Source organism: Mastigoproctus giganteus, chromosome 10 (genome assembly GCF_048544385.1).
Source record: "Mastigoproctus giganteus isolate SK-2022 chromosome 10, ASM4854438v1, whole genome shotgun sequence".
In the NCBI taxonomy this organism is placed as follows: domain Eukaryota; kingdom Metazoa; phylum Arthropoda; class Arachnida; order Uropygi; family Thelyphonidae; genus Mastigoproctus; species Mastigoproctus giganteus.
The window spans coordinates 209,765,700-209,791,407 of record NC_143584.1 but is presented as its reverse complement, the minus strand read 5'-3'; the positions used below and the strand labels follow the sequence as shown (position 1 = coordinate 209,791,407).

General features: G+C 31.8%; 1 protein-coding gene across 1 annotated transcript in view; it reads right to left on the bottom strand.

Annotated features, from left to right (window-relative positions):
* Positions 1-1,306: 1,306 nt before the first annotated feature.
* Positions 1,307-25,708, bottom strand: part of LOC150079836 (FGFR1 oncogene partner 2 homolog) — a 44,013-nt gene continuing 19,611 nt past the window's right edge. Inside the window, exons 3-5 of the mRNA XM_090383465.1 lie at positions 20,887-21,129; positions 16,555-16,827; positions 1,307-1,447 (exon numbers count right to left, since the gene is read on the bottom strand). Coding sequence (XP_090239591.1) covers positions 16,600-16,827; positions 20,887-21,129 — 471 coding nt within the window. The 3' untranslated portion in view covers positions 1,307-1,447; positions 16,555-16,599. The remainder of the gene's footprint in view (positions 1,448-16,554; positions 16,828-20,886; positions 21,130-25,708) is intronic.

Below are 25,708 nucleotides of genomic sequence, written 5' to 3'. Positions count from 1 at the left end.
AAGATATTTTAAGAAATATATTCTACTGTATTCGTTTTCGTATAATGCCACTCACAACAAAGAAAAATTATAATATCTATACAGAACTATTACTATTTAGCGACTAAAGATCAACACTAGCAATTTTAATTATGTGGACAAAGAATTAATACAAAATATACTTGCCTTATTTACAACTAATGCTATCATAAATCAGGTGCATGTCATATCATTATATTTCTTTCTTTAATAGTGTTTACTGTATAATATCACAAATATTCTATAGGATATGTGTCAAAGCTATGGAATCATTATTATTATCACCTCTAGAGATTAAAGATCCTAAGGTTGCAATTCTTGTACACTGAAGCTACTTCAAAGTGGACTGCAAACTTAACTGCTACAATCATGAAAGCTATCAAGATATACAATATTATATTAAATTAAATTTTTAATATTACAAAAAATACTGAAGTTCAACAATTAAACAAAATAGGTCAACGGATGAAAAATTTAACTATCGAGAAATTAAGCTTATTATGAAAATGTTTGAAAGATGGAATCGATTCTCACCTATCATAATTTTGTAATAAATATGCTTCAATAAATGTCTTTCTCTTGACAAAGAAATGCATTGTAATAAAAAAATAAACAGTACTAATTTAATAAAGACTATTATCGTGTTTATTTTCCTTCAATAGAAAAATATTTATGACCTTTGAAAACACCTATAAAAATGGTAACAAACTTCTTTGTTATAATAATTCAAACACTGACTTTTTAAGTCTTCAGTTATTAATATTGGCTCATCAGTTACAAAAGCAAGAACAAGCTAATTCTTGAACTTCCTAAACTTAAGTGCTTTATTTTTTTTTTAACTATTATCTTATAACATCCAATCTTGTCACTCGTTTTTAGTTTTGACATAAAGTATAGACAAAATTAATATCCATGCTATGTTGTAGAATGCATATTAATTTTATTTTGTATCAGTGTCAAATGGCTGATACACTAATTCTTATGGTAATCACCATACCTCAGACTCAAAGATATTGTGTAATATACAAGCATTTCACAGGCTGTTGCACATATTACATCGAGAATACATACATATGCTCATGACAAAAAAGCCTTATTTAAAAAAATAAACAGTAAAATTCCATAACAGTTATTATTCTGTCTGCCTTTCATACAAAAATAATACCTTTAATATAACTTGTACTGTATTATATACAATGCAAGTGAAATAAAATAAAAAAATTTATTTACCAGTTATTTTTAAAAATCTATTTTGATAAATTAACATCATAAATATTCAGGTGGAAAACAATCTCAAGAATTTAACAAGAGAAGAAAAGCTTCTTAACCCTTTCACAAGTAAGTTCTTGGAGTGCATGTGGGCCTGTGGCAGCGACTTTCCTGAATGCACAAAGGCTATGCACAGTAAGCATCCAAATGGCAGTGGGTTCTGTAAGAGTGGGTATTTTTGCATAATTTTGAGTTTTCACAAAAATTAATGCTTTACATAAAAATTTTTAAATAATAATTTGTTCTTATTTTGACTTGATTAACCGATAACAGAACAAAATTACTGCTAAAAATCAAATCAAAATTTTAAAAAGTGACAAAAATTATCAAAAAAAATCATGAAAAAATACTGTTTTTGTTCTCATGCAGTAATATTCTCTACATCTATCTATTTACACATCACACAGTTCCGTTTCATCAAATTATAGATCAGAATTCTAGAGAATATACTCAATTTTTGCGTGGTCAAATTAGATTAACTGATGCTAGCAGGTAAGTGTTTTTTTTTAGAAATTTTTAAAGTTATTTTCTTACCAACATCTATCATAAACTGTGCCTAAGATTAACTGAAAATACAGATAAGATATGGCAGCAACTATATGAAGATTTCTACATGATTTGTATATGTATGTGTACCACAGGAAACACATATGTGAAAAACATATATTCACAAAAGGGTTAAATTTAATTGCCAAATGAGTATTACTCAACTTAATTTTGATTATCAACAATTTTTTTTTTCATTTGAAAATGATTTTTATTTTTCAAAGAGGTTAGGTTACAATAACAATAATTAAGGGGTAAAGAAGCTAGAGTATGGAGAGATAACATAAACCACATTTTCTGTTAGTGCATTACAATATAAATAATCAGCTTTCTATTGATCAATCTAAAGACAAAGGATCGTCTTTGTAAAACATATTTTCACTGAATGCTATCGTAATAAAAAGAAATTTTAAATATTTAATATGAAGTAGACCATAAATTATTGTTATGCATTAATCTTTACTAAACAATGGAGAATAAATCCTCAAGTTATGTAACTACAGTAGTATTTGTAGAATATGAACAATCCCTACAGATCTCAGTTTTATGGTGGATTTGTAATCATTGGGCTGGGAATCAAAAATGAAGAGTATGCATATATCTAGATAAACTATCCTATAATTATCTATTCACAAAAAAGTAACAGCCCAATAACTTGTAGAAAAGGTACAATGAGTAGGGAGTACCTTCTGTATCATGTAGGGAATTTGATTAATTCCAGGTACTACAATTAACAGACCTAAATTGACAAAAAATAAAAAAGTTACCATCAATGAAAAAAAAACATTTAAGAAAGTCAGAATTTTCAACCAGTCTAAAAATTATAACAATCAAAAAATGAGAGCAAATAAACTTTTTAGTCATTTGGTAAAGGTTTTTGAATCCCTTTTAATTTTGTGTGCGTACATATAAAGACAGGCAGTATCGAAGAAGTTCATGGAATATCAACTCTTAAGTTCTCGTAAATAGTATGAAATTTCCACTATATTTGATTAAAAATATCAACAAACCACTATACTGTATATACAACTTCTCTTCTCATAATCAGAACTTTTTGGGCATGAATGAAAAAGGTAGCCAAGGCAGTAGTGAAAAAGTGAGGATGATTTTTTTTTTTACATTATGATAATAGTAATAGTATTTGCCATATAGTGCAAGGAAGCCCCAGACTTTTGCTGCACTGGATAAAAAAAAAAAAAAAAAACAACCAAAGAAAATCTGTATTTCAAATTATATGCTTCCCTTCTCACAGAGGTTGACCTTTGAATTTATTCGAACTGTCAGCCTCAACTACCTGCAAGGGCAACTTGTTCCAACAATCAATGATTCGCTGGCTAAACTTATGTCAACTTGAGACAAAATCATATTCTTTTTATCGTTAGAGACAGAAACCTTCACTGCAATAAACTATTTTTAATTTTGAATAATTTACATTAAACTAAGGTTTAAAAAATATCTTGAATTTATCAACATTCCCTTTAAAGCTCATATTAGATATTACATTTTTAATTTATTGGCTAAAATTATAACTTAAAATTTGTGAAAAATGAAAATCATTTGCCTCTTTATCATTATTGCTGGTTAAGGGATCACAAAAATAAAACTTCACCCAGAGTTGCCATTAATATTATATTCTGAAACAGTACATGTCACATGGCAAGGCAATCAACTAACAGGAAAAATATGAGCTATCATCTAAAACTATTGCTTACAGAATCACTGTATCTATTTTATAAGCTTAGTTTGTAACGGGATTTTCAATCTGCATAATTAATTTGGCCATAAAGTAAGATTTTGTCCCACAAAGATTATATTTCAAATTCTTCCACTAAGAAATTGACACTTGTTTAAATTCAATTTGTTTTTTCCTATATATAGGAAAGTTTCTATACAGATGCATACTAGTAGTTTCTTGTTTCTTAGTCAGTTAGTTATCTAGAACATTTACCATACGACCATTAGTAGCCATGTGCTTCATCAGTTTATATAATATTGTTTGTTTATTAGTGAGCTGCAGAACCAAGCCATGTGGGTATTTGTCAACGTCAATACATCAAGTTCTCACAAAATGCATTTAATAAATGTATTCTTGAAAATTGCCACATGAACTGAAAATGCATTAGGCAGTGTAATTTCCTCATAAGAAGTAATGGTGGGAGCTGTATGCCAAGCCAGACATATACACTTGGGGACAATGAGAAGAAAAATACTTTTTTTTAAACCTTTTTATTTATTTTTGTTGCCTCTAAAATAATCATGTCCTATTCTGGTTGTTGCCAGATACTGAAAAATTAATTCGTCCATGAAAAATTGCATAATAACAAAAACATATTGTAAAGATGTATTAAAGTGAATGAATAGCTTTTATTCAAACTACGCTTTGATGTATCTTGTACAGTAAAATAAAGGAAAAACTTTTGAGGAAAGCATAAAACAAAAATGCAGTATAATCATATTTCAGACGAAAGGCAGCCTACTGATAAGAACTGAACTGACCATTTGTGTTTAATTGTTATTAATAAAACTAATGAGAGGTTACAGAAATTAGAGTATCCTTGGTGTATAATGGTTTCATCAATATCATTACTGCTGACTAAAAGTTATTCAGCAATAAGGATAGTAGGTACAGTCTTATTCTACTCCAGTAGGTAGTGAGATTTTGTAATTCCCAGTCTAAGTTGTGACCTAGTTTATTTTAAATTTGCCTTTCACAGTATCTTCTGATATACCAAGCTTTTGTGAATTAGATCTTTTGAAATTCTGACTGCAACTAATGCAATTCAGCTTAGAATGTGACACTGTGTTTTAAATTCCCAACTGCAAAAACATCTACAGGTATGATATTGTTAATCAAAATACAATTAGATTGTGGGTGAAGTGTGGAAATACATCAGTGCAAAGTTCATTCTGAGCAACTGAGGAGAAGTTACAGTGACAAGGAATACCTTCTAACTGTGGAACTATCATCCTGACATTTTTAATGCATTTCACTATAACAAATATTTCAGTCATTCACAAAACTTCATTATACTGACATTTTGCTGTATAAGAGCAATGGACAGAGTACATAGTACTTAATGTATTTGGTTAGAATTATTTGTTTACAGAATATAAACAAGAATCTGGTAACAATACTGAATTATTTTAACTGAATTTGATCAGGTTAAATTATTTACAACTTTGCAAATAATTTAACTGATCAAAAGAATGGAATATAAGATTGTAATATTTACCACTATGTCTGTCAGTTCTTCCTATCACTTGTGTATTTACATAATGAGTTACTACAAAAACAAAAATTTCAACTTGGGTTGATATTGCTGTTTGAATCTAGGACTGTATTAACCCTCTCCTCTTAATCAAGGTAATAATACCCTAACATTATACTAAACTACAAAATTAACTACTGCTGCAACTTCAGAACAAGCTTTGTAGTGTGCACATCTAATTAACTTTTTTTTTAAATCTCAAATTCTTAAACTCACTGTTACTTCTTTTTGATGAAATACCATCTCCTACAGCTATTAATGTATCACTTGATTTAATTTCATCAACTTCTGGAGCTGAGTTATAGAGAATTTGGGCTTTCAAAAGCCAAAATTGGAACAATAATAGCTGACAGGAGTGATTGCCTTCTAGTTGGCTGCTGCAATGTAATAAATGTAATGATTCCTGTGGAACCATTAATAAAATGAATAATATAAATATTTTAGCTTTACTATGATTTATTTTTTATCATATATGACGATCAAATTACACTTTCACATTTGTATATGTTTTTATGCCATTTCTGCTGGCATGCCACGTGGCACTGTAGTAATATAATATTTTCAAAGTGCCGCTTGAACCATGGGCAGACACACATATCATTACAAATTTTATCTTAATTATCATTAGGATTTTTTGCAGATAAAAATATTACTGAAATTAGATATCATAAAAGAACAAGTAATAAATAAATAGCAAAAACTAGTCAAAATGAAAAAGACCACACTTACATCTAGAATGTTTTATGGGCCATGGATAATCAACTGGATCTTTTCATCCAAAATGAAGCTTCAGACAGTGAGGGTATGCATTGCCACCTAGAACTTAGCAGAAAGTTGGCAGCTTACACTGCAAAAGTTTTCCCGTTAGAGACATTCCATGCTTGCCTTTAGCAAATGCCTTACAGTCACAGTCAATCCAGCCAATTGATATATTCAACCTAATGATCATATGATCTTCTTGTTGATTACACAACTGCCAATGCTCAGCAGGTGCTTTTGAACTGACAGCTTGGTTAAAAATTCCATATACAGAAATGGAAAAATACAGATACTGCAGAATAAAAAAATTTTGGGGATTGCCATATATATGGGAATTATAAAATATCCAAATATTGTACTTTATTGCAGTACAAACCAATTCTATAAAAATAATTTTGTTACTAAGATATAGGACAAAATTGATTTCAGCTGTTTACATCTGGTGAGTATGGGCTTGGCACACCCGGGATCGTGAGCTGGATATCGTCATTCTTCTCTTTCTTGGTGATTCCCTTCTCTCTCTCTCTCTCTCTCTCTCTCTCTCTCTCTCTCTCTCTCTCTCTCTCTCTCTCTCTCTCTCTCTCTATCTCAGGGTAACTCAGAATTTTTTTTTTTTTTTTTTTGCCTGGTACAGCTAAAGCCTCAAGTTTCCTTGCACCATATGGCTAATAATGACAATTATTATTATTAGCTATGTGGTGCAAGGAAACCTGCGGCTTATGCTGCACCAGCCAAAAAAAAAAAATTCACGCATTACCCTGAGAGAGAGAGAGAGAGTGTGTCAAAAGTAGAAGGGAATCACCAAGAAAGAGAAGAATGATGATATCCAGCTCAGGATCCTGGGTGTACCACGCCCATACTCACCAGGTGTGAGCCTCTGGGATTCATACATTTTGCTGACAGCTAGGCAAGAGAAAACAAGAAACTAAGTAAGGTATATCTGCTATGCTATCAAAGCTTGAAAGGAATTTCACTCAGCCAAGATTCCAGGAGAAATTATTGCAGTGGTTGAAACTGATTCCCTGGCATGGTTGCCTCACATTCCGACAGTATAATCCTGGTAAGGGACCCAAGTATGACTTGAAAATAAACAAGTTATGTGATCCAAGTGGTTAAATATATACCTTCCACATGTACAGGGGTTTGGTTTGGTTTGGATTTTATTGGCGCATTAGCAACTAAGGCTATAATGCGCCAAGACCAGGTAATATATAAAAATTTAACATGTACAGGGGAGAGCAGAATCTGAAGAATGAGGCCAACCAACTCAAGCGGCTTCACACAGTACTCAAATAGTTTGAATCTTGCAGAAAAATATTTGAACAAAGGGAGAACCCTTGCAGCAGACAATTTTTATACATCCATCTCTCTTGCAAAAGCACTACTTGAAAAGCAAACACACCTTCTGGGAACACTTCGCAAAAATCGAAAAGGTAATTCAAATAAACTGATGACAGCAAAATTGAAAAAAAAAAGAAAAAAAAGTGAAATCAAAAGCTTTGAATAAAACGATGGAATAGTTGCAGAAAAATGGAAAGACAAATAGGAAGAGCTTATGCTTTCAACAAAACATGATTTGAAGATAGTAGGCACTGAAAAAAATAATCACAAAAATAAAGAAACTAGAAATGATTCGCTCCTATAATTCTGCAAAACAAGGTATAGACATTTCAGATCAAATGGCCAGCTACTTCTCACCTCTTCAAAAACAGAATTAGATGGCACCATAAAGTTGCATTTGAGTTTCTCCTAATACTGCTGTTGTAAATGCCTATGTCATCTATAAAGAAATTATAAAAAAGATGACCAAATCTCTGAATTCAGACAATCTATTACTGAGGCTTTATGTCAGCAATCACAAGTGCGTCAAACAAAGCATTCTTCCAGTGTGGGCAAACTTTCACGAAACTTTCAGAGATGCTCGAAATAAAAAACTGTAAAAGATGCATAAGATGCTATTCAGAATTGCAAAAGAAATTTGGAAGATGTGAAGCGACAAAAAAATGTAAAGGTGACCACCTTTTGTGGCAATTGTGAATGGAATCCCACATTAAGTATGCAGTGCTTCATTGAAAACTACCAGAAATAATTTTTTCAGCTTTTTTTTTTGTTTTTTGTCAAAAGAAATCATAAATTTGTCTATTGTTAATTTTTTTAATGTAAAATAAATGGTCATCTTCATTCATTACCTTTTCCATCCATCAAATCAAAAGACAATAAGATTTTCACAAATGCTGAAAAAAAAAGGAGACTTCTGGAGGTGCCACACAGCCTTTGAATTAACTTTTATCATCCGACTGACAAGAAAATGCTTTTAAAAATCATTAGAAGATATGACCTGCTGGCAGTACATGCAGCACCCCAATAAAGTTTTGCTGTGACCCACTGGCAGTGCACGTGGCACCCAACATGCTAAAATCTATTTTTGTGCTACTATCCATCATATACTGTGGCTACAATTACTTAGAATTACTTAGAAACACAGATAAGAGATGGCAGCCCTTTCTAGAAGATTTCTAATGTACTTTGAAATAACATTGAAAAATGTATATATGATTTAATTATATATAATTAAATAATTTATTAATAATTATATATTTAATATATGGTTCTCAGGGCTCACACACAAACATAAATATCAATGGCTTAGTGTCAGACAACTTTACTACAAAATTGCATTTTTGTTTTGAGACAACTTTAACTTTATACAAATAACAATGCATATCATGTCATAGAAATGTATTTCTCTAGTAGTTTACAAGTTAGCTTGGGCTAAAAGCACATTTCCGGTAAACCAAGAAAATATCAAATGACTTCTTGATTATTTACAAAAATGTTTACTACAAAATGATTTTGTAGTTAACGTTTCCTGACAGTAACCCCTCGATATATGTATATACTTATGAAAGAGTTAAGAAAAACTTCATAGTTTTTCTTAACTCTTTATTAAATATTTAATAAATATTTTCATTAAATAATTCATTAAATATTTTCAGAAATTTATATTTATAAAGCTAAAAAACAAAACTATTAAAATAAATAATTAAGATTTTGAAGAAACTATTTTGCATAAAGTCAAAAAATATAACCAAGTAAAGTTATGAATAAATAAAACACCTATGCCTAATGTAAATACCATAACATAAATAATCTAAGCATTCTGGTAGCTTAACTCAATTTAAAAAGTTTATTTCCATTAGCACATAGTTCAATAAATTAATGTAAGAACTTAACATAAACAAATAAGTAAACTCTTATATTTCCTATTCAAGGTTTCCACAAATGAATGGTAGGTTTATGTAAATGTATTTGTGTAAGTGGGGGCAAACAGTTTCTTTTACTGTGTAACATTATACTTTTGTTTTAAATCAATGTGCCAACTCAAAGTTTTATGTACATTGCAGTTTTTAGTTTATTTTAAATACTCATATAGTTTTATTAGCAGAATTTTTTTCTTTTTGTTAGGCTGTATTGCAATGAATACCAATCAATAAGAGACTGCACACATCCTATAGCTAGCTGAGTTTAAGTCGATGACTTTAGTTTAACTACAATTTAGAAGAACATGGCACAAATATTTGTCATGCAAAAACAATGTACAAAGGTGGCTCAAATAATTCAAAGGAATAAGTACTATTCAAAAAAGAAACACCAGCATGCCTTAGAATATCTGAAGAAACTATACAGGCAATCAAGCATTAGAAGTCCTCATAAATCAATTCCTTGCTGTAGCTGAGAATTAAATGCTCGACTATTAACTGTCCACAAAGTGACTTGAAAGAGATTAAAACTCCATATATATACAAAATTCAGCTATTACATAAAATGACCAGTCAAGAAGAATTGTGTTTGCTACATATTATTCAAGAACATGTTTGAGATATGTCAAAGGTTAACATCTTTGCAGCATAAGCCATAGGCTTCCTTGCACTGTGTGGGTAATACTAATCTGGTGTGGCTTGGAATCATATCACTGAGCAATTTTTCTTAGTAAGAAACAATCAACAGCAAAGTCTATCTACCTGCTAGAAAATTGTGTTTTTGCAGATTGAAATGGAGAATGATAATAATGAATCCTGCATTCTTCCCCATAAGGATTAAGTAACACTGCATTTCTTCAAAGCTGTGTGTCAGGTTTTCCATGATGAATTACCCAACCAATAGATCAGAAGAAACAGGTCAATTGCATAGCCCCAAAGAGCCCTTATCTCATGCCAATTTGACTTCTTCTTATGAGGCTCTAAATAATGTTCTTCTCATGTGAAGAATATTGTTACAAGCAAAAATATTGGTGATATGGTGTATTTCAATGAGGCTATCTCCAGTAAAGCAGCTTAAAGTGTTATACCTAAAATTCTTAACTAAGTATGGACCAAACTCGAGTATCAATATGTATCATAACTTCACTATGCTGCTAATGGCCCATACTGAAGTTATGTAATACCATTACAAAATCCTTTCGAGTTGAATAAAATAAACAAAAGTTGCACTTTTGTTTATTTTTTTTTCTGAAATCCTCTTACCCTATTCATTTGTGGAAATCCATTATACTGCATATATAATGCACTGCTTACTCTTAAGGACAGGCAGGAGGTATCATCCCATTTCTTTTGATTCAGAACATTTCATTTCTTACTGAAGTTTGTCAGAATAACCTCTAATCATCTAATTACATTAAGTAACTGTGTGATACCAAATTATTCAAACAGTACAGTAATCCCTAACCAACTCTACAGTTTTGTGACAGTGGAGTGTTTTTTGTATACCAAAATTTTGCTGACTACGATCTAGTTTTAGGTACATATGCAGTTCAGCCTAGCCACTTTATGCCAAAAGGCACTGAGATTTCAAATTATCAGCATGCATATATTTTCATATTCTCACTACACTGCATTTCTTCATGTGCTACCACATACAATATCCCACTTCTCATCGTGGCTCTATTGCTTCATATATTTCCATGCCTGTTAAGCATTATTTGTTTTTTTTTAGCATTTTATAATTAACTTATCTCTAAATGTGCAATGGGTGCTAAAAGCAAATTAAGTATGAAAAAAAAAAAAAAATGAACCTGTCATCTGTACTTAGCTTTACAGTTGTCTGACACTCATAAATCAGATGGAGATGAGGTGCAGAAAGAAGGTCCACAGCACCCCGCACCCCTTTTCCTTTTACATTATTATTGTAACAACTACCATATTTCCTACTACCATCATTTTCATACTGTGTTAAAAGTAAATGAAATATATTTATTTTTATTATTTTTTTAAAATTATGTTATTTAAATATTTGTTTTTAAACACATTATTGTCTTTATTTGGGTTTAGTGAAGAAATATGAAACTCAGGCAGTGAAGTACAGTACCTATTTCCTATGTAGTGTTAATTGTGCAGAAAAGGGATGGTTAGTCATATGTATAGATTAGCATGGTAACTGTATTATGCTGCACATGTGTCATGGGGTTTTTAATTCCCTTGGAGGTTAAAACAACCAGACTTGAGAACAATTTTCTTCTGATTTGATGGAAGAAAAACCACATATTTTTGTCAAGCAACCTTTGTCAGTGGCTGACTATTCAGCCATAGAGAGTAGAAAGATGTAAAATGATATGTTTAAATTGGCAACTCAGGGTTACATGACACAAAAAAAAAGCAACAGTTTGAGACTTTACTGAATGAGACAAAGGAAAATGACTTGGCTTCCCAAGGGATGTTATTAAAACATCAGCACATTATAGATTGCAAGAAATTGCCATGTGCTGTAGCAATGTGAAAAAAGTTTATCACAGGATGCAATCTCAACTTATCTCCATCCAAATTACAAGCTCCAAATTGTGCATATTTATGGAAGACAAAGAAAATGTTCTGAGTAGGTACAAGTATCAATACAAGCAAGTGAATTGAATTATGGATTATCTCCAAATTCACCTTACATACTAGTGCATAATGTGCCACATTATGTTCTTTCCCACTGCATTAACTAATGAATTAGTGGAAAAAATCAGGAACAGGAAGGCTGAGCTTACAAGAATGAATAATAAAATTCACCTTCAGTATGTGCACACAGTCAAGTGGACTGCATCAATATTTAGCTCTTTCATGCTCTTCAACCGTCTATCTATGCAGCTGAAACTCAACTTAACTTCAAATAAAGGGTGGGTTTTTTTTTTTTTTTTTTTTACCTTTAATTCTCCAATGAAAATTTGAAAAATCTTTAATTGTCAATGAAACAGAAAAAAAACACAGGATCAAGTGTGAAACATCAAACAGCATAACTATTAGTAAGGCAGTGTTTGTGTCCTGGCTGGAAAAGACAAGAAAAATATAATGACTATTACAAAATAGTTTCATGCAAATTCCTTTTATGAAACTGTCACAGATGTGTATAGTTTTCAATTTACTGCACAATGGAAAAACTAGGCTCTGAGCTATAAAATATGAGATCGCCCCATGTTTCACATGTAGCTATATGTAGTCTTCATATGTAGTCTCTTTGCTACTGGGTAGGTAAGCAGTGCAACTGTCCTTTTTTTAATATATTATTTTTCAAATGTGCCAGTTGCATGAGCTTTCAGAATGGATAAAGGCTGGACAGCTTGTCCTTTACCAAATAAAAATTATAGCAACGAAATTAACAAAGCACATTAAATTGGTGCAAACAGTAAGTTTTTGTACTGTCTGATTCAGTTTGCTACATCTCCAACTGGGGGTACCGGCAATCAGAATAAAAATGGGGGATTTCAGCAGCAGTAAGCATAATGTGTGTGGGTTGTGGTTTAATGAAACTCAGTCTGTGACCACTGTTCAACATAGTTTTTGATGAGGATAAGGTATAAAAACAACATAGTTCATAGACAATTGTATCATGGCAAACACATCTCCGTAGCCAGGTGGGCAGGAGCAGCAGTGCGTAGCACACGCGTCTTGATTAGACCGCCGTTCAAATCCGTGACCACCAAATACGGAGGATGAGGAAAGGTCAGGGAATGACCACCGCATATCCCCGGAGCAATATGGCCTTAGTTGCTAATGCTCCTAAAAACTAAATAAACAACAACAAACAACAGCAAACACATTTTGTTGCAACTGGAAATGTCATGCAACATCGACAGGGCAAAGATTATCTACCTGTTCTTGAGGGCAACTGCTACACATGTGCACAAAGTTTGAGAAAAGTTCACTAAGTGTGCAAACAATCAGCTACAAACCCTCAAAATATGATTTTGCACATCTTGCAGAAAAGACTAACAATGAATCCATACATACTTTAACAATGAATCCATCATACATATGTGAATTTAAAGAAATTCAGCAATGTCATGTATCAACCCACAGATTTGGAAGCCAATTTTTTCATTCAGGATTGTTATCAAAAATGAGGCCACATTCCACATCAGTAACAATTGAATATGAATTGCAGGTGAAAACATATGGTATGGCCCTCAAGGTCACTAGAATAAACCCCAACCATATTTTTTTTTTGTGGAGATACATCCAGTATAAGGTATACCTACCCTTCCCTATACTAACTGCTACAGAAAAAGTCAGAGTTAAGATTGTTGCAGACGCTGACAGCTTATCTACTGTCGTTGACATAGGATACAGATGGGACATTTGTCATGTTCCTCATAACAGCCATGTAAAAATGTAAAATTTTTACATGGCTGCTATGAGTTACAAACTGCCATTTGTAAAAATGTACACTGTCAAAATAAACTTTAAATTTGTACCAATATAATGTGCTCTGTTTCATTTCCAAGTTTTAATCCTTTCGATATTACAATTTTTATATACCTGGACTTGCCGACCGGGCTAGCCGAGTGGGTAAAGTACCTGCCCGGCAACCCAAGGTCGCGGGTTCGATTCCCGCCTCGGGCTTGGATCAAAGTACTGCAAAAACCTTGGGAGGTGCAATATGGCCATAGAAGCCGATGCGCCAACAACTACCAAATCAAAAAAAAAAAAAAAAAAAAAAAAATACCTGGACTTAATGACTCAGCCTATATATTGCACATGTGCATATAGAGTTCAGCATTTTCCTTTGATTTCATAATAAATATGTGCCACACATTTAATTAATATGTAGTCTCAGTTTATCTGCTCCATGAACACATATAGTTAGTTTGAGAAGTTCCTCATTGAGCCAGAAAATCTGATACACTAAGAAATAGCAATGTCAGATGGCTTGAGAACACAGGGAGGTCATTAGAGAAAATATATATATATATCATTCTGAGAAAGCAAGTGAGTGAGCAAATGAGAGAGAGAGAGAGAGAGAGAGAGAGAGAAAAATGAATGGATAATAAAGCAAGTGAGATAATACTATTTACAACTACAGATGAATTAAAAATTACTGGATGCCTGAATTGTGAGAGCTAATTGATATTTGTTAAGAGTTACTACTAATGTTTGATTTTAAATTATTTCATATAACACTGTTAATGAGTTAATCAAACAAATTAGCAAAGGCTTATGCATTTCAGGACTCATTTACTTATCTACACAACTCAGCAGAGAATTAAAATTAAATACAGTTTGAAAGACTGGTCGCAAAACAGAGTTAGTAATTAATTAACACTTTCTTGAACAGGATATACCAATTACAATTAATCAATAGCTATATTTTAAAAGTTAAACATGCATTTCTGAACCCTACCATACTAAAATAATCTTCTGCACAAGACATCAGTCATTTTACCATATTGCTACCAACTGTCACTAAAACATGTTTTTTCTGGAACCAACATTAAATTACTTTTTTTCTTTCTTTCAATAAACTAGCAGCTTTTTGCAGCAGTCATCAATATAGCTAACATCATATGATATATTAATAGCATCATTATCTAATTCAGTGACAACTGGTTATAAAGCAGGGTACGTTGAAAGTACATCAACCAGAATTCGGTTTGAAACTGTACCAGGCACAAGGGCTTATTTCTATCAATTAAGTTAGAACAACAAATCCTCAAGAACAGTACCTGACCAACACCCCCCCCCCCACCTTACAATCACCATAGGATAACCAAGCAAAATTTCTAATTAAATTACAGTATAATTATAAATTACCAGTATATAAAGTATTGGTTATTGGATGGTTTCAGTAATTTCTTTTCTGATGTCCTTAACCTACCAGCTAATTTTTCAGAAGCCTCAAATTTTGAGATTCATAACAAGTTTTACTAAAATTCCTGGCAAACTACATATATCATGGACACAAAAACAATTCTTTTAAATATCAGCTATGCTGTTTAACAGTTCTTAAATAAACCAAAGACATTATTCAAAAGTAATCACTTGGGCTCCTGATTTTTAAATTTTGAACATTTTCATTTCACTAAATCTGATGATCTGTTGTGGAACCTATACACTTTTCACAAAGGGGGATATGATTAATTATTTTTAATTTCAAAATTTTAAATTTTGATATAAATATGGTTTATCAAGGTATGAATTAAATGTGGTGCAATCAACTAATGATGATCAACATATGAAGATTTCTGTTAAATACAAACATTCAGTAATTCAGTGGCAGATGTCTCATGAACAGGCTGTCATTGTGGTTTCCCAAAAATTTCTTCTTTTATGCTATTGTTTCTCTTAGGAAGTGTTGGTGTTCACTTATGGGTGGTATAGGGTAGAGCTTCCTAGCATTATTTCAGACAGCAGTTGCACCCTTTGTAGGATCCCATGCTGCTGTGCTTCACTAGGTGAGTACTGGCTCTTGATTGTTAATTATTCTTTTCATTTTTTATTTTTATTTTTTGTAATTATTTATTTTAACTGCTTGAACGCAGGTAACAGTTAACATCTCAAGTATCACTTGTAGAATTTTGCAGTAATCTTCATGCATAGTATAAAAGCTTTCAATTTAGATAACATAAGCTTTTCTAATTTTTTCATTAACTATTTCTCATGAAGCTTAAAACACTAGCTATAAGATTTGCCTTCAATTATTAGTAAGGTAAGTGCTAATTAAATAATATATACATGCTTTACTTGAAATAAGTGAACATAAGTTAATAAAATAAATAAGGTACTAACAAGAATAAACTAATTACATAATTAATTAATTTAAGAGCTCAATAGAAGTACATAGTAAATGCAGGTAATTTTTTTTCTGAATCAAAAACTATTTTCAGTTCAGAAAAAAAATTTTAGCATCTAAAATAAACTCTGTAATCTCTTTTCCTTATAGACATACAAAAGAAATAGAATTTACTGTTCACTAATGTTTTCTATTCAATTAATATGTAAAAAATAATAATAATTCTGCACTATGTCTCAACAAGCCATGACCTTCCCTTCTGGTTGTTCTTGCCACCTGGAAGCAAATAAAATTAGTAAATAACCTAATTGCAACTATGTTACTATCTCCTGACCATGGAGAAATCTTTTCCCCTCGCTCTCAAGAAAACTAGAAAATGTATATCTTTTAAACTTCATCAAAAATTTTGAAGTTGTTTTTAAATATAATAAAATATATTTGGCTGCTGGTAAAATCAAATTGAATACCTGCCATTTGTTTGCTTATTTTATATTTACAAACTGTTGTATTTCACAATATTAGTTTTATTTTGTGCTTATTTTACTTCCTCACCACAGACTTTTATGCAAGTTTATTCTAAGAAAACTGTGAAGACATTTCTTATAATTGCTATTTACATAACTGAAAAAACAAGATACTTCATTTTCACCTGAAAGGAGGATAACAACAATCCAGATGCAACCATTTGGTTCAATTATGGATCAGTCTGAACTTCTTTGTCAGTTGTTTCAGACTGGAACATGGAAAATCCAAATGATCCTGCTATTCTACTGATATCTACCAGTTCCCGTAGACCTTTATTTTCTGTTAACAACTGAGTTAGCCATTCCTGTTCTGTTACATAATTTTCATCATCAACTGTAATAGCTTCTTTCATGGCTGAAGCAATATCACAAATTTTATCTGCTTGTAACTGAAGTTCCTACAAATAAAATTGAAATTATTAATTTTATGAGGATATTCTTAATGAGATCACAAAACTAAACATAAATAAACTATTTGTATTTATAACATTTTAGGTTATGCTACTATAATATGGCATTATCATTTACAAAACAAATATGAAGTAAAATTAAACAGAACTGGTTAGATTTAAGTTTTTACTAATAATTTTCTATTAGAGTTCAGTGAAAACTTGGCTAAGCTATAAAATAATAATTTGTCCAGTAGTCATATTATTTTTAACAGTAAAGACATGATTTTTAAGACTTTTCTATTCATAACTCTTACTTTGAAACTGTTACAGATAAATGCATATGTATTTTCTGTTGCAACTTGTAACAACCACTGTTTGTTCAGTGTCATTTGGTTTTCCTTGGAGCATTATGGTAAATTTGCTATTAGTTTGCTAAAACAATCCCAAAAATGCAAAACTTATGTGTGCTAAGTTTGGTTTATCTATTTCAGAGGAAAAAACTTCCAGGGACTTTCAGAAAAAAATCCTATTAACCTTTATATTACACCTGCCTGACAGTTAACAAAGTTTTAAAATTTTAGGAAAAAGCTTTCTTCATCACCAACACAACTTGAGCCCAGAATTTCCCAATAGAAGGCACTGATTAAATTGCACATATCTTCCTTGTGTACAGATTTCTAATTTTACCACGTAGTTAATGAAATGGAAGGCAGGACCATATAGTAAGCACAACCAGATATAGCTAGTTGATTTTGTATCCAGTGCAAAGCCAAATATTTCACCTTCTCACCTGGCTAAGAGCAAGAAAACAACTACTGAACTAATGCTGCTTACTGATGAAGAGAACTTTGCATAAAAATGGAATTCAAACTCGCTAAAATTTGAATAAATGGGTGGAAGAAAATCTGCATGGTGTAATGATAAGGATCTATTAAGAGCAATCTCTGTTAACATCTGGCATGGTATTGTTGGTGATCCGTAAAATCAGTCCATTCTTTCTTATTCTTTACATGTTTGTTTAACACAATTTTTTTTTTTTTAAGTTGTCCTGACTTTTCATTATCCCACTTATATGATCTTTAGCCTTTAACTGCTAATATGCTGTCTAGAAGAGATGGATATAGGTTGAACAAGTCAGAATATCTCTCATTCTCTTTACTACGGCATTGAAGTGTTAGTGCACCTTCAAATTAATCAGTTTTCCATATTGTATTAGTGCCAAGTTGAAGTAGTTTTAGGCACAAAAATTGAATAATTTTAAAAGTTGCAGATCATCTCTTAGATGGTCAGCATCTCTTAGTAGTTACAAGACTTTTTCACAAGGCTGCTTCAATATGGTAGCCAGCGTAGGACCTGCAAAACATATGTGCAACCAATCTGAATTTCAATAAACAGATTTTAGAATGACTTTAAACTATCTAATGATAACAGTGAACAAGAAGGTTCAAGTGTACAAAGAAAGTTTGCAAAACACTGTTTGGAAAATAAGTGATACCACCACAGTGTATCCTTTGACAACTGCAATTTCAAATTAAAAATTTTCATATTAGCAGAGGCATATGATGCAAGAAAGCAAGCTAATGCAGCATCAGCCAAAAAAAAAAAAAAAAACACTCCCATTTCACCTCTCCATTTGTTCGAAATATCTGTCCAGCTGAGCCTTAAATTTATTTAGGCTATCAACTTCCACAATAAGGGATGGAAGTCTGTTCCACCAACCAACTACCTGCTGGCTAAAGGCAAAATTCCGCACATCTATCCTACATCTGACTTTCCTCAATTTGAATTTATGCCCTCTCAGGTGATTATTCTAGGCAAGAGGAAAAATCCCATCAGCATTGAGCATGCTCAAACCATTCAAGGCTTTATACACCTCTATCAGATCACCTCGCCGGTGCCTAGTCTCCAGACACTGTAATTTGCAAAACTTAAGCCTTTCTTCGTAAGAGCAACCCTTTGTTCCATTCACTAATCTTGTTGCCCTTCTCTGTACTCGTTCCAACAGCTCTACATCCTTCTTGAAATGAGGCCTCCAGACCTGTATACATTACTCAAGGTGTGGCCTGACCATTGCCTTATACAAGGGAATAATGCCTCCTTATCCCTGCTAGAAAAATTCCTGTATATCATTGACAAGACACCATGAGCTACTCTTGCAGCCCATCTGCACTGCTCAGAAAACTTCATATCTGCCTGCACAATTACCCCCAGGTCCTTTTCATTCTCTACCACTGTCAATGTAGGACCACAGAGTTGATATGTTGCTCTGGGGTTACTGTTTACTATACGTAGTACTTTACATTTGTCAATGTTAAACTTCATTTGCCACCTCTCAGCCCATCTGCCCAACCTTTCCAGATCCTGTTGCAGCAGCAGCATACTGTCAGTAGTGTCCTTAACAACCCTGCCAACTTTTGTATCGTCTGCAAACTTGGACATTAAGCTTGATATACCATCATCAATATCATTTATAAATACAGAAAACAACAATGGACCCAACACTGAACCCTGAAGGACTCCACTAATAACATTAGTCCACGATGAGCAGTGTCCATTGATTACCACTCTCTGTCTTCTCCCACTCAACCATCCCTTTATCCACAGCAGCAATTTGCCTCCAATACCACACTGTCCAATTTGTGCAGCAGTCTTCCATGTGCAACAGTATCAAAAGCCTTTCTAAGATCCAAATATATAATATTAAAGTTATTCCCTGCATCCAGTTCTTTTGTGACTGCATCATAGTATCCAATCAAATTGGTCAGGCAAGACTTTCCCTTAACAAAACCATGCTGTGTCCGAGCTATAACTGAAGTCTGGTCTAGATGATCCTGCAGTGCTTCTTTAACCAGTGCCTCTATTAATTTTCCTGGAACAGAAGTTAAACTCACAGGTCCATAATTACTTGGGTCAGCCTTTCATCCTCCTTTGTGAATTGGGGTCACATTTGCACATCTCTAGTCTATGGGTACCTCCCCTGAGTCCAAAGAAACTCTCATAATTATGGCTAAGGGTTTGTTTACTTCCTTTGCTGCCTCCTTTAATATAACTAGATAGATCCCATCCACCCCCGGATGCCTTTTTTATGTTTATCCTCAACAATTTCTCCTCCACTTTCCTCTCAGTTATTACAAAATCATCTAAATATTAAAAATATTAAATATTTTCGTGCTAATATAACAGAATAAGTCTTTATTACAATGTAATATATTAAATTATGCTACTACCAAAGAATTAGTTTGTAGGTACATGTTTTTTTTGTATAAGTAGTTAATGAAATTATATATATATATTTAAATACTGAAGCATTATTTTATTTTTTGTTTTATAACCAATAAGCAATGCCTGGTGTCTGTCAGAAGGCAAGATGGTATTTACATTTCCTGAAATCACACATTTCACAGCTGATTGCAATCCCTACCAAAGTAACAATACCTACAGAAGGTAGTGATTTGTTTCATGTTGAGAAGAGATTTGTTTCAATAAACCCATTAGAGTTATAATTCTAGACATTTTAAATCTCAGGATTAGTGCTAATGATTTCCACTGGAGTATAAATATTTACATAGTTTGTTAGAGTTTTCTGTACAGAATCATACTTTCAGAATGAACCCAAATAAGTTCTGACAAAAAAATGTTAGAATAGGATATCCATTAGTATTATAATACAATGGCAGAAAACACTGATCTTATACAGTAAAAAAATTAGAATACAGTGGTAAATTTCAGCATCAAGCGGAAACTTCGTAAAGAATTCCTGCAGGCATCAACATGAAATATTTTAATATGATTTAAAATTTTATTGATATGAATTGAATGTGAAGCAATTGGTGATTATTAACATTTTCAGAAGTCTACTTCCCAACTTCTTAAATAAAATTCTATAGTAATCAATGAATTAGATGAAACCTGTTAATTTTCTATTTAAACATAGTAAAAAATGTACTGTTCAACTAAATAATACATAAAAAACCTAGACTGTAACTTAGAGTTAGAAAACAAATGGTTAACTTTAAGTACATCTTAGTGTCAAATAAATATTACTGAATTTATTACTATCAATACCTGTGAGGTGTTCAAATGAACAGCTGAACACTCTGCTGAACTGACTTTGACCAACCTGGTAACCTGCTGCCTATACTTGCTCATTATCAACTCTAGCGCACTCTGATGTTCTTCTAACATTGCTCGTAATTCTCTATTCTCTTGTTGTAATTCTTTAATGTGACGATTTTCTTGCTGAATATTAAATATTACTGATGAATGTTCATGATTTGTAACGTTCATGTCTGACAGTTCCTCATTATACTAGAAAATGGAATATAAAACCTTTTAAAATTCATTCTTTAATAACCAATATGTATAAAGAAGATTAGGTTAATTAAATTTTAGGAAAAAAACATTTCATTATCTACAAAAAAATCTATTTCTGGAAACACTTCAACTTGTAATTGTATAGGATGAAACTGATTCATGAAGAGTCAATGCTCATCATGAAACAAAAATTTCATGAAGTTTTATTAAGGTTGTCCATGATTTTATATGATTTAAAGCTATATATATTACACAATGTATTATATGGCTCACCATTCTTTAACAAAAATTGTGATGATTCCTGCTTTTAAATTCAGATACTGTACCTTCTCTAGGTTTAGTCACCCTTTAAACACACTGCTTAGCAAATTACTTGTCTGATCATGCAAAAAAATGCTATTTTTAGCAGCTTTTACTTAAGTAGATATTACAGTCAATCATTTTTTTTAAAAAGCATAAAACTATCTATTGTTCATGTACACTCAAAACTAGGATTGTCTGTTTGATGAATATGGAACAGTCTGGGGAAATTCCTCATCCCATATGTCCTTACAAAATTGTTAAAAAGGACAGCTGTAATACAGATAGAATGCACACATTACAGATAGATAAAATAACGTGGGAAAGAATGAAATTTCATGCACATAATTTTGAATTAGTGGCATTATTTTGTGATAATTAGAAATATATAGTAATATTTACAAATAGTTTTCACAAGCCAATTGCTCGTTGATTGTTACCCAAAGGGTAACAATCAATGATCAAATAAAAAATATCCTTCAACTATTTTTGTTTGTTCCTATAGATTTATTTGTTCTAATTTATAAAAAAATAACTATTATAACTAAAATTTTTAAATATTTTTTTCATTCAAGAAATGCCATGATAACATCTTGATTGCAGAGTATACTATATTGAAATTTCCATCTAGCTAATTGCTTAAAAATACAGTTCATTAATATTAATATTTTCAATATTAATAAATCACTAGGGGACTGTGCTCGCTTCTTTTGATAAAATGAAATACTTACAGAAGCTTTCAACACTGTGTGTCTCTTCCTCATTTATGAATACACAAATGTTACTATATCTATATATCGGTGTAGATACACCATAGACAACTCAAAAGAAAAACTACGATCATAGTGTGAAAGGCATAATTTCATCTGTATCTCATATTGTGCTCATCCTTCACAAGGAGTTACCAAGTATTGCACTACCTTGAATAAGTAATGCTTCACTAATAGAGAAGACTGTTGTTACTTATTCTAGGTGGGTGCTACCACCCATATGGCACCATTTCAAAGCTAGTTGGCTTTTCACTAGTGGGTGCCTTTCACACTACAATCGTAGCTTTCCTTTAAGAGTTGTCTATGGAGTATCTACACCAATATTATATAGATATAGAATCTTAAACTCTTAAAATATTATGCTTTGTTACATTTAGTTTATTTAAATAAATATGTTACATATGGAAATCAAGAATGGTACTGCGTGGTTATGTTAGATAAACATAGCGCGTGACCATGCTTAAACAGAAGCTTGTTTTACCACAGTAAAACAAGTTTCTGTTATGTATTTTTGTATCTGTTACATATTACACATAACTTGCATCTCTCTTCTCCCAATGGCTGAATAAATATCACTAGGAGGAAAATTATTTTAATGTATAGAAAGATATAGGATGTTTTATGACATGTGGGCCATACTTTCAGGTTCAATTCAGGACCTGAAAACAATGAAAAATGTGTCCAATTCTGAACAGTTACAGAACTAAAGCTGTTTGGATTTTTAAAAAATGGCTATGGAGTTTTAAATGGAAAAAATATAAGAAAAAAATAAATAAGAATAAACACACAAATACCTAGTAAAATGTTTATTCATACCAGGTACATTTGCTTATTCTTATTTATTATATTTTACCACAGAATACTCTAAAGCTATTTTTCTTTAAATTCAAATAGCTATAGCTTCATAACCATTCAGACTGGACGCACATTTATATGAATCTTTTCACTGTTTTTGGATTCTGTGAATTGATCCTGAAAATAATTCCCACATGTTGTGAAACACCTTGTATATAGCAGAGTATAGAATATTAAGTTTTGGTATATACATATATTTTTTTTTTTTTCTTTCTATTCAACATCCCATAGAGTCTGATTTTGGGCAAACCTGCATAAAAGGATAATGGGCTTCTAATTGCTACTAGTTTTCCATTTTTGCTTGTTGACTATTCCTTTACTGCTAAAATGCACATCACAGAAACAGAGTGTTTATGCCACTATTTATAATATGATAATGCCAAAGCAGGAACAATTTGATCCATTTAACTTCTTAATTAATTTACTGCTGAAATAAGTCAATGTTATCATTAAAACAAAAGTGCACATAAGCCTACATTAGTTCATATTTACACTTTCAAAACCATTGTCCTTTTAACTGGAAAAAGTACATTTTAATCAGTTTAACACTTTTGCCACTGGCTTTTCTGATGACCTTTTTGACCAGGACTGAGTCAATCTGGATTAGAGAGAGCAGAAACATTTTTGGACTTTCTTCTCACTATGACTGAATTAGTCAGCCTCTGGCAAAGGTTGTTTGACAAAGATAACTTGTTTTTCTTCTTGGAATTGTTAAATTGGAAGAAAACATTCTAAAAGTAGAGTTATTATCCCTCTGAGTGGATTAAAAACCCAATGTTGCATAAGGAAACATTGAACATATATATCTGAAGACAAACTACAGCTATTAGATGAGAAGGGATTAGTCTATACAATTAATTGCACAAGCTAACAGGCAGAAAAACAGAAAAAAACAAAAGAATAACTAATGAAAAAGAAAAGGAACAGATGTGGATTTTTTTTTTTTTTTTTGGCAGTAATTTCTACAAAAAATAATCTGCTTCCTTTGTGTGCTTACAGAGGAGAAGCAGGAAACATGTTATAAAAGATTAACAAACTAACCAATTTAACCCCAGGGGCTCATATCTGGTGAGTATGGGCTTGGCACACCCAGGGTCCTGAGCTGTATATCATCATTCTTCTCTTTCTTGGTGATTCCCCTTCTACTTCTACTCTCTCTCTCTCTCTCTCTCTCTCTCTCTCTCTCTCTCTCTCTCTCTCTCTCTCTCTCTCTCTCTCTCAGGGTAATTCAGAAAATTTTTTTTTTGGCTGGTGCAGCATAAGCCTCAGGCTTCCTTGCACCATATAGCTAATAATAATAATAATAATTTTAAATTATGAGGATATTACGGTTGCCTTTAAACCAATGTTAAAGTTATCCAAACATTTTTAAATATTTCATATTTTATGATACAATTAACAAAAACAATATGATTTACTAATTCCTAATAAAACGATGGAAACAGTAAAATATTACATAACATCAGTCACTGCAAAATTTCAATCACCCACCAAGGTTATTATTATTGGAAAATGACGAATTATTTATATATATGAACTAAAGCATACTAAGGTGGCGATAATTTTTGACATTAAAAAAAAATTTCTTAAGCTGCTCATTTCTGAAACTAAATGTATGCACATAAAGCAAAACAATGTGAACCTGGGAAGGCAGTAGTTGTTGCTAAAGCTTGGAATTTATGGGGAAAAAAATGAATGCAAGTACTGTATGTATATTCAAATTAGATCCTGCTGCTCAGAACAGTGAATAGAAAACACCATTTAACAATGCTTGCCTCTTTGTCCTCAACATCAATTTCCTAATTACAGAGATCTCCAAATGCACCACACTTTGGTGCTTGTTTTTAAATTAGACTTCACTATGCACATTTTTATCAGCATTTTGCAAGCTATTTTTATGATTTTGTTATCCATATTATCCCATTTCAGTCACTATTTTAATCCCCAATTTCATAAAGTACCAATTCAACTTGTGAATTCTGATGTCTGCTTTTAATTAACTTTTATAGCTCTTCTACTATATTATGAGGTTACTCTGTAATAAATAAAGACAATGATTTGATTTCCTAATCCTAATTTACATACTTAGTCATCCATATTGAGTTGGGCATGAGAGAGTGAAACAGTTTCCTTCCATACTCCAACTAGGCATCTCAAACTAATCTCATTTACAGCAATGCATACTATATTCATTCCACATACGCCAGCTCTGACTCAAGAAGTAAAAATTTCAAATTATATTTTAACAATGCACTGTGAATGGCAAGCAGGCTACGTTTTACAAGATCTGTCAAAACTTGTCATACAGCTGGTAGTTATTGTTTTGATTTGTTTTTAGGAATGTCTGCAAATGCAAAAAACATCTATCAATTTCAGTTCCTTCCAATGAACAGGTTTTCATGAATTTTACATTTGGCTCCTCTAGAAACATTTGAACCACTTCAAATTTCATTAGAATCAAGAAAATATGAATTTAACAATTTTTTTAAAATTCTTATCTTGTGATTATTTATTTTTAAAATATCCTGGATTATATTAAATGGATTTTTATTAAATTTCATATTGAATCATTTCATAATGCATCTATTTTGAATGGTTTTAAATAGATGCATTATGGAAATAATTAAAATAAAAATAATTAAACAAAG